General features: G+C 32.6%; 2 protein-coding genes across 3 annotated transcripts in view; both read right to left on the reverse strand.

The window, feature by feature from the left end:
- The window catches only part of LOC131935291 (uncharacterized), a 110,456-nt gene that overhangs the window by 53,945 nt on the left and 45,121 nt on the right, over positions 1 to 11,390 (reverse strand). The gene's annotated exons all lie outside the window — the stretch shown is intronic.
- Positions 1,264 to 7,422, reverse strand: LOC131935273 (uncharacterized). Of its 2 annotated transcripts, XM_059291662.1 has the most exons (7): positions 7,300 to 7,422; positions 5,830 to 5,983; positions 5,702 to 5,740; positions 4,954 to 5,162; positions 3,075 to 3,291; positions 2,373 to 2,453; positions 1,264 to 1,580 (listed from the first exon to the last, which is right to left on the reverse strand). In XM_059291662.1, exons 2-7 carry the CDS (start codon positions 5,882 to 5,884, stop codon positions 1,528 to 1,530), a joined length of 654 nt encoding a protein of 217 aa, XP_059147645.1. In that variant the 5' UTR covers positions 5,885 to 5,983; positions 7,300 to 7,422; the 3' UTR covers positions 1,264 to 1,527. The 2 variants fall into 2 exon arrangements, with proteins under 2 accessions (XP_059147645.1, XP_059147653.1); XM_059291670.1 differs by lacking the exon at positions 5,702 to 5,740.

The raw sequence follows: 11,390 nt of genomic DNA on the forward strand, positions 1-11,390 counted from the left end.
GTACAGAGAATTTAAAAACTCGGCGTCAAGATATGGTCGCTTATAATTTTTATCGCTATGTTACAAATAAACGTGTTTAACCTCCCCTCTCCACTTCTGTACTACATTTTACAAAATCACTCACTCCTTGTGGAAATTGAAATCAATTGTGGAAGCCCACTAACCCCCCCCCCCCTCCTCTAGATAGAACATGGACAGTAAGAATTTGGGTGTGTGACGTCATATACAAAGTAAAAAGTGTAGAGCTTTTTTTAATATCAAATTGTTTTTTTTTTAAATATGGCAAAATATGAAGTAGAGTTTTCCACTTTTTTGACCAAAGCAGACGAAAGGATATTGAGGTCAGCACTATGTTTATCCGCCCTTTCCCCATCGCGAGTCAGGTACCCATTAGAGCTGGGTTGACTCACATATGTAATTAGTTAGAACAGTTTCATATCTTAAACACAATTAATAGTTTGTGTTTCTTCAAATTTCCTATTTATACTGTATGTTTACCTCAGGCTTCAAATAAAAATAATCAAACATTGGATCAAACTTCGGACTTGGACCTCCAGAATGTGCCACCATTTTTCCCTGAAAAACTGTACAGGGTAAAGGTTTCCATCACACATGAACAATACTATATATTTGTCAGCACACAGAAGTATATGGGGTTTCACCAATGCGGAAACTGCATCGTTGTCTTTGATCCGGACGATGACACGAGATCTGTCAAAGTGACAATCACTTTCAGTAAGTATTTGTTTTATCATACAATATTGGTGTTTTTAATTAAATTCTGACTTAATGTACGCAATTAATTATATATATTTCTAAAGCAGAATTTCGTTAAAGCCTGGTCTTAAAAATCTCATGTCAATTTACTAACGTGAACCTGAAATATTTAAGTTACAGTTAATGTAAATTGAGTACATAGCGTTGAGCAAAGCGAAGATATCTGATACTCAATATGTTGGCCTGTAATTATGTTTTGTTTCTCACGAGTAAGCTGTTTAAATAAACAAACTACTATGTTAATTAAAATCTTTCAAATATTTTTCAACTCCGATTCTTGTGTTGGCAAAAACTCTAAGCGTTGTCAGTGTCATATCTTTGATTTGCTAGAGCCTCATATCAAACATTTCAGTGTTTCATTAACTAACGAGTAATTTTTACCCAGACCCTAAAATGCACAGATCCAGTTCATGCAAGAAAAAAAAATACTTTTTGCAATACTAAAGTACACCAAAAAAAAAAAAAAAAAAAAAAGAAAATGTTCTTTTATTTGCAACAGTTTATTTTAAGTTTCGAAAGATTTCCTAAACTTTTGTGAACGGTTACTATGTTTATACTACATAAAAAGATATACTTTTAATTCAAAATTTTATTGCAATGTCTTCTTATAGTTTTCGAACTTTTAACATTTAGATGTTTGATTTTTTTAAAAGTACATACTAAACATATTTAAAACGGAGCTTAAATCCATTTTTCCTATAATCTTAGATCTTTAGGGCTTGCATATCAAATTCCATCTTATTTATCAAACTACTTGGCCAGGTAGAAGGCAGACAGAGCTCCGATGCAAATGACGATTAACTCTGTAAAATACATTTAAAGAAACGTCAATCATAACATAAAGGAATATTTAAATAACTAATGTTAGCCACATGTTAAAATAATTCTTTATCTCCGCATGGAGCCTACCCTATATATATATATATATATATATATATATATATATATATATATATATATATATATATATATATATATATGATTTTATACACAAGGAAAAATGTTTTAACCCCTCCCATGACCACTTCCTGGCTACGCCACTGAGTCCACCCCTGTATTCGGTTACGGTGATCACCATGTTTTAGAACTTAATCAGCTAAAGAAAGTTGAAATAAACATTCCTTACTTAACATACTTAAGCACATGAATTCCCTTAAAATTTCGTTTACTTGTAATTTACCAATATTGAACAATTGTAATTACCCAATTAATGCTTCATGTTGGGGGGGGGGGAGGAGGAGTGGAATTAGTTAAACCAAATCATAACGTTTATTTCTACTTCTTTATATGCCCACTTAAGCAAAGCAACTAATTCGTTCGGTCGTTTATACATTTAATATTGTAACCTACAATCAACAATGCGAAATCAAACATGAAGCCGAAAACATTCGCCGGTTACGATTTCTTTCTTTTTCCTACACGAACTAATATGTGATAGGAATGATAGGCCTCAAAGGTTCAAGGTCAGGTCAAAGTTTTACATATGTGTTTCTTATCTGGCTGTTGTCTTAAAACGAAAATGCATGCTAGTCTTGATTTACTTTACTGAAAACAGTTTTAATATTAGAAATCAGCAACAATAAAGTTGTTCATACCTGCTTTGAGCTGATGTTTTCCATTGTTCGAATAGTAATAAAATGGCTTATCTGGATATTTTTCAATTGGGTCCCAATTATCTGTTGGTGGAATATAGAGCAATTGCATGAAACATTTAAACATTTTTTCTCGGTTTGTATTATTTCTTTATACAGTCAGTGTTATACAGTCTTCGTATACATATTTAAGGACGTTTTCCTAGAAATAGCACCGACTGATCGAAATAAAAAGAAAGGTTGCTTATATATAAATAGGATATATATATATATATATATATATATATATATATATATATATATATATATATATATATATATATATATAATGTATATAATTTAGTTAATTGTCCTATTTTACCTGGCATAAAGATCAATTATAATAAAATTTTAAATATTACTGGATTTTATCTTAATATACCTCAGAAAATTTAATTTGTTTTGAAATAAATGGATTAAGTTCGCACTATGTTGCTATAGCGTAGTTTTTAAAAAAAAACTCCATTTCGTACCCCCCCCCCCAGCTCTCACACATACATAAAATTTTACTTCTTGCGGCTCGATACATCCAGCCCCCTAGTGGGCGCCATTAATGGACGATGCCTAACTTAGCGTTTTATAGCACGGATGGTCACAGCTAACTAAATAAAAAGTGAGATATCAACTGTTGAATTAACTTAGAACAATATTATGAAATAACTTTGCCTGGTTTCTTGGAGAAATCGAAGATGTTGCCTGAAGCAATAAGCATGGGTATGTCCCTGTAAGCATCAAACAAAAACCTTAACTTCATCTGGTACAATCTGTTTTCATGCACAGGGAAGAACTTAATTTTTGTAGGATTTCCATAAGTACAATAGCATGGATGCTTTACTTTACGGCATTTGAATGCTCCACAAGGATAGTCGAACACGAAGCAATACTGAAAAAATAAATAAATATCACATTTTACAATGATGAATAGATTTCAGGAAAATGGAAATTGTGAAGTCAGTTTAAAAACACCAGGCGTACTTAGGGCAAAATACAAATAAAAAATGTGCAGACAGCTACCTATTTTAATTGAAACAAAATATCTCAAGTTTTGACAACAATATCGATCTAGTAATTATAATTATCAACATTGACAAAGGGTCAGTTTTATGAGTAGAGTTCAATAGTTTTGTCTGCGTAATAATATTTTACTTTCCCAAATGCTAGTCTGTTAATTTAGCAAAGCAAATATTAGTCTTGGAGAAAAAAGTACAAGCAATAAACGTTTTTACTTTCTCGTATACGAAGTATAAAGAAAGTATTATAATCGTGCAAAAAAAGGCGAGATTTTTGCAAATCTCGACGTTTTACACCTCCCTGAGTCGGAAACAATAGTTTTGCAATCTTGTCTGTAAGTCTGTGTATGTATGTGTGTGTGTGCGTGTGTGTGTGTATGTGTGTCTGTGAACACGATAACTTGAGTATCGTTACAGCTAGGTCAGGAGTCGGCAATCTGCGGTTCGCGAGCCGCATGCGGCTCCTTTGATATCAAGATGCGGCTCTCCAGCTCCTTGAACAAATACGAACAATCTTAATTAAAAAAAAATATTTGGAACAAAAAAAATGTTTGTGGCTCTTTAAAACCAGGGAAATTTTGAAAATTGTAACTTTTGGCTCTTCCGCTTCAAAAGGTTGCCGACCCCTGAGCTAGGTTGATGAAATTTCATATATAAGTATTATATCAAATTTGTAGTTCTGTATAAACTTTTCAGCGATTTCCAGAAAACGGAAGTGGAACTTATTCTACTTTGAATTTTTCAAAAGCCTATAGCTTTAGTACATTTCAGATAGATTAATGAAATTTCACTTGTAAGTAAAATATCTAATTTTCTTACTTCTTTTAAATTTTGAGTTATTTCCGTTGACCGGAAGTAGTAATTTACGCTATTTCCGATTTCTCAAAAAAAAAAACTCATGTAAATGTATAAAGTACTGATAATATTTTTCTACAACTTTCTATTCTATTTTAAAAAGTTTAAGTAATTAAAAATAGATTAAAAATCATGTCTATATCACGAGTTGCCATCCCCCGTAGTGTTATATAAGAATATTCGAGAAAATTTAGGGTAGATCACTCCCGGTTTATTTGCGTTAAAGAAACTGGAACAATTAGTAATACACATGTTGTTATTTAGTTAAATGTTACACTCAGAAATTAAAATAAAAAACAATCAACGACCGTGGAGGGGGTAACACCAACATCGAATAATTTAAGATGAAAATGATGCTTTTTCCACATGAATTAATGGGTGGATAAATATTTTGCGCGCACAAATTGATGCCATTAGGCATAAAGGGAGGGGGACACACACGAATTGCAACAATATAATTATATATGCCTATGTAGACCTTATATGTAATGTTTTTCGGGATGGGTGGGGGGGGGGGGGTGGGGGGGGGGGGGTTATGGGGATGACATAATGATGTGCCGCACCGGGTGGCACCAAACCTAGCGTCGCAAGTGGTTACACGGTAGTTCTAAATGGGAGGAAACTCAATTATTTGATGTTTTTAAAAATCAGCCTAATAATTTTTTTTAATGCAAACATACCCGTTCCCAAGAGTTATCGCCACAATCCTTGCCCTGAGGACATGAATATATCGTTACTTCCATGCAATCTTCATATCCAAATTTTGTAATTTCAGGTGTAGAAGAAAAACTTGCCAACACTTTGCCAGTGTAGCGGCAACTATAGTTCACACAATCTTTTTCATATCCTTCAATGGTCAAATTGAATACATTTTTGCCGTTTACGGCTTCTGAAAAAAATAATTAATATTCATTTTTTTAAAAATCGTTTAAAAGTACAAGTTTACAGGAAAGATTTTATTCTGAGTTAGAACTTAATTTGTTCTAGGTATGTGTAATGCGTATCATTCTAGAACATGGCTGCACTTAAATCAAATTTATTTCTATGTTATCTTGTAGTTAATGTAAATGTTAAGGTTCAAGCTTAGAGCAAAATTGTGCTATAGTTATGACTAGACTTAAGATTAGGGCCAGGTACAGATAGAGATACCAGCCCAAATAACTTGAATACGGTCTTACAGTAGACTCAGAAACATATTGAAATGATTTTCAGACAATGAAAAAAAAGTCGTCTTTTTTTACAATTTCGCTATGTGTTCTGTGACACATTCAGTGTTAACTACACATAACTGATGCGCTTATTCTCATTTTAAACAAAAGATCTATACATGGAATCGCAAATACAGTATTAATTTCGAATCATAAACGCTTTAAATCTATAAACGGAATACAATGAAACAAAATGCTAGCTGAACCTAGCCAAATTTACCATCAGTTGAAAATCCCTTTCGTTTGTTGATTACTGCACCTTTTTATGTCCAGACAAATAAAGATTTAGATTTGGATACATTTTAAGAGATACTCCTATCTTAAACAAATTATTATTAATAAACCTACCTGTTAAACTAATAACAGAAAACAGCAGTATGGAAAATGAGATAACTTGGTGCATCCTTTAATGCTTTACCAGCCGTCTTTTTAATAAGTATTTTCTTCCTTCATGAAGCGAGAAACTCAGATTTAAAATAGTTGTAGAGTTTGTTTTTTAGACCTGCAAATGTTCAATAATATTATAAATTCTCAATTGACTTTCATGTTACGTTTACAAAATTATCGAACGAGTGTAAATGAGTACACCCAGAGATACAATATATTTAAGGTTTCATCCCAATTTACTGCTGATAGCAAGGATCAACCACACGTATTCCTGAGGAATGTTAGGCTTGTGGACATTTTGTATTAAAGTTTTGTTTAATACATATTTAATTATAACACACTTTAAAAAAAAAGCTAAACAAAGAAATTCTTTTATGTTAAAAACAGATAAGATTTACTTATGAAGGTGTATAGAGAGATCGATGCTTAATTTTCAATGGAAATTGGTACTAATGGGATTAATGTTTCTTTTCGGGCTATAAATTGTCTTACTCTTAATTCTACAATTATCAAACAAAACTAAACCGAAAATATACTTTATTTTGAAAGATCATCCATAAAGAACGTCACACGTTTGGGGGGGGGGGGGGGGGGGGCGTGTTTAAATGTGATATTGTATGTGAACGGAAAAGGGGGGGGGGGAGGTCTAGGCAGTTTGACGTCACATTGTTTTAATCCCACCCTATTTATTCGCGCACATTGTAAGTTTTCTTTTAAATTGAATATGTTTTTGATTTTATATTAGTTTCGATACTTCTAACAACCACTTTGATAACTTTAGCCTACACTTTTATGTAAATCGATTGAGAAATCTGTCGATGTTCTAGATAAAATTGTCTTCTTTTAGTATGTGATTTTATATGCCGTTCAGTAATCTGCCTTATTCATCCATTAGTCAGATCAAATAATTATGAGCAATACAAAATGATTGGTAAATCAGTATTTAAAATGCAAAAAAAATCAATCTATCCAAATTTTTGAACGTTCTGTATTGAAAATTAAAGATGGCGCCAAATAAAGTATGTTTTACAGTACTTCCAGTGGAAGTACTGTTTTTTTTTACTGCTATACAATTCCCAATTAATAATCAACGCTATATTTGGGTGATTTCCTTATTTTGTTCTATTTTGTCATGAACGGGCTTTTTACATGCTCCAAAGAGATGCCTGAAAGACACTGCCCTAAACCTAGTGCGACTACCATGACGAGAGAAAGACTATAATATTGAATATTCCCCGCAGAAAGTTTACCACTTACCAAAGATTTAGATCAAGAATCTACCTAAATTCTAAATTTCAAAATCAACTTAGTTTAGATCTAGATAGATCTAGATCTAGAAATCTAGATCTAGAATCTAGATCTCGATCTGAATGTATATCTATGTAATGTTGAGTTAACTCTCTTTTTTATATCTGGAATACATACACTTACAAGAATAGACTATAAGCCTATCTATCAGCGTTTGCTTGTTTAAAACTTATTTAACTTATTTGCCCCATTGTTTCCTGATATCTCAGTATAGATTTCATAGTTGTTTGTCAGTGTAGAAAATGTGCCGGTAAATTTTTAGAGCCATCAGGATTAACACTAATTTTTAAAGTGCAAAATGGTGCGAGAATTCCCTTATTCCTTAATTTAGTAACTACTAGTAGCATATACACGGCGCCGCACGGGTTTTGGGAAGTTTTCATACCTTAAAATATACCTTACCTTTTCCTGTAACTATCCCTGTTCTTTTCTTTATCTCTATCGCTCTCTATTATAACGCAATCGGTTTCCTTATTTCTGTCAAAATACCATTTCATTTTCTATACCATTATCCCTATCGATTCCCTTATATAATTACGTATCGAATTCTACCAATTATTACTTATCTCTTTACCCAAATGAACGATGGAGGATTTATTGGATACACATGGGGACAGTTGGAGAGACTAACCCAGGACAGAGACGCCTGGAAAGCTCTTGTCAGCGGCCTATGCGACAGGCATATCTAACCTAACCTAATGACCTACTGCAGTAGTTTGGACTGGGGTTATATTATGCTGGGGGTTATGTACTGTGACTAACGGATTTGATGAGGTAATGAAAAGGGGTAGTGGGCTGGGAAAGCCCAGGTGCAGAGGCGTAGCGACCCTTCCCGGCGCCCGGGGACATACTTTCAATTTGGCGCCCCCTTGGGAGCAAATTTTCGATTTGCACCCCCACCTCAAACTTTTCATTTGCACCCCCCCTCAAACTTTCGATTTTCACCCCCCCCCCCTCGAACTTTTCATTTGCACCCCCCCCCCCCCCTCAAACTTTCAATTTGGCGCCCCCCCTAAGGTCAGCGCCCGGGGACATATGTCCCCCCCGCCCCCCCTCGCTACGCTACTGCCCAGGTGTAATTAAGAGGTTGTTAAGGTTAATCTTTATCAAGATGACCAAAAGTAGTAATAAAATAAGTAACTAAATACATTGAAGCTTAAAATAAAGAATTAAAAACCAATAGTAAAATCTGTTTTGATTATTATACGATCATTTTTAATTGTTAAATTATCTAATTTATTAATGTCTCAGCCCCATTTTTATTTTAGACGGATACATAAATACTAAATAGTTAATTAAATACACGATTTACATTTGCTTTGTACCATATTTATATTACAAAGGACCATAATGGCGGAGATGGGGCCATAAGTAGTGATTAAAAAATTATAATTAGTAAACAATACAGCTTTGTTTGGGTTTTTAATAAAAAAATAAAATATAGGAGCATTTTAAAAATTTTAAATTAAATTTTTTTTTAGAAAATATTTGAAGCGATAAAAAATAAATCGGGAGTGATCTCCCCAAAACTTTCTAAAATATTCTAACATAACACTACGGGGGTGGCAACTCAGGACATAGATCGTATTTGTAATCCATTTTTAATTACTTAAACTTTTTATAATAGAATAGAATCTCGTAAAAAAAAGAATTGCACACCAAGTGAACGCCAAATAAAATGTGCATAATAGTGCGGGATATTATTAGTACTTTATAAATTCACATGCGTTTTTTGAGAAATCGGAATTAGCGTAAATTATTACTTCCGGTCGACGGAAATTACTCAAAATTTGATAGAAGGCAGAGAATTAGATATTTTACTTACGTGTGAAATTTCATTTATCTATCTGAAATTATACTCAAGTTATAGGGTTTTGAAAAATTCAAAGTAGAAAATGTTCCACTTCCGTTTATCGGAAATCGCTCAAAAGTTAATACGTGTCTACGATTTTGATATAATACTTATAAATGAAATTTCATCAACCTAGCTGTAACGGTAAGTTATCGTGTTTCTTATATAGCACTACTGGTGACGGCAATTGACACCAGTGAGTTGACGAAAATCCTTCCGTAATGTTGTTGACATGGAATAAAAATGTGCTTTTTTAGATTTAGGACCATAAAAATAATAAAAGATAAAATTTTATTAAAAACGTAAGCCTAAAATTAATTCAGAAATTAAATATTTTTAGAATTGATGCTATACAAGTTGCAGATCCAGAGAACTTAAAAATAATTGGTTGAGTTTAAGGCTATATTTCTATTTATTTTCATCAAGCCTAAGTTATAACCCGATGTTTCACTTTCGTAAGACAAACATTGATTGGCTGTAAAGGAACTCCGTGATCGATTTCTGACAGCCCCACTTTATAGTTATTTTGTTTACAAAACTTTGCAGATCAAGTTTTTAAATAACAATGCAAATTTAAACACCATGACCTAGTTTTTTCTATTTTTAGCTTACAATGTGTACAATAAAATTTATGGCGGCCTATCGAATAGCAGGATGCCATTGTTTATGTCGCCATTACACGTAAAAACCAAATTGTTTTTGCTTTTTTTTAAAATTTTTATTTAGTTACCAAAAATATTAAAAACATCAAATACATCCAATCTTTAGTAAAGTCCGAAAAAAAAAACAGACAGACAGGATTTTATAACCATATTAATTGTAACTTCGCCGTGCAAGATTTTTAAATTAATTTATGGACCTCTCAAATACCTTTGAGACTTTTCTCGCTGGTGTCCAATGGATGATGGCAATTAACACATGATTTTTAATGAATTTTAATGACATTAAACATTAAAAAAAAATTCATAAAATCGTTTAATAACAAGCTTTTATGTTATAATGCACTAAAAAGTAGAAAAGAAATGACATTCTACTATTCAAATAGCTATAAAGAAAAGCTTGTAAAAATAGAATAGAATCTCGTAGCAAAAAAAAAAAAACGGAAACAAAAGTGAATAGCAAACAATGTGTACATAATAGTGCGGAATATTAGTACTTTTTATGTGTTTTTGAGAAATCGGAAATATCGTAAAGTACTACTTCCGGTAAACGGAAATTATTCAAAAGTTGACAAAAGGCAGAGATTTACAATTTTTACTAAAAATTCCATTACCTTAAAGTTGCAGCAAATATCTCTGTCTAATAATACTATTCAGCGGCATATAGAAGACATGTCCGTAAATGTTAAAAACCTAATTTTGAATTAAATCAACCTTTCGCCATTGTTTGATTTTCAAGTTGTTGAATCAACAGACATGATTTCGTGTTACCAGTTATTTGTGTTTGTGAAATATATTCTTTCAGATGATAGCAAAGAAGAGTTGATATTTTGTGAAGATATCATGGAGAAATAAATACGTTTTTTGAAATTGGATGATTAAAATGGAAAAACGACTGTGAGGTTTGTACTGATGGTTCATCAAGACTAGGTCAAAATCGGGCTTTCAAAAAATAAAGTAAAAGATATAGCTCCCTTATGAAGGGGGATCCACTGCATGATTCACGGATATGCCCTCGTCAGCAAGACTCTACCGACTCCATTGCTAATATAAGTAAATTATATTAAATATTAAACATTTGTCTGTTTCAAGAACTGTGCAAAGACATGAATAAAGATCACAAGGTTCTACACTACAGTACGCTGGCTGTCAATAGGAAAAGTAAATAGTGTTTTTGAATTGAAAGTTGAAATCAAGTTGTACTTGGAACAACTTGATTTCAAACAAGACCATTTGATATACTTTAACGACAAAGAGTGGTTGGAAAGAGTATCATACCTAGCAGATATATTTGAACAGCAACATTAGCTTAACATGAAAATGAACAAATATCTCTTTTCATGATATTATCTTTGCTTTTTTCAAAGATGCAAAAATGGCAAAGAAAAATAAATGTTGGAAACATTGCCATGTTTGAGAAACTCTACACTGTGGTACATTTAACTGATGGTGAGATAAATAAAATATTGAAAAAAGATTCTGGGCATCTTAAATCTCTTGTAAAAGAACTGCGGCGTTATTTTCCATGAACTGAAAGAAGAAGAATCTGCATTGACACGTAACCCATTTTCTGTTTCCCTTGCTGTTGCCAGCATTTCCGATGAATTACAAGATGAATTCTTAAATTTGCGAAATGATTTCGCGTCACGTATCGTGTTATAATGAAAAACTGCTCAACATTTTTTTGGCGCAGTATGCACCGT

The sequence above is a fragment of the Physella acuta genome, unplaced genomic scaffold (genome assembly GCF_028476545.2).
Source record: "Physella acuta isolate Inbredline_101_S28 unplaced genomic scaffold, ASM2847654v3 ptg000012l, whole genome shotgun sequence".
Classification (NCBI taxonomy): domain Eukaryota; kingdom Metazoa; phylum Mollusca; class Gastropoda; family Physidae; genus Physella; species Physella acuta.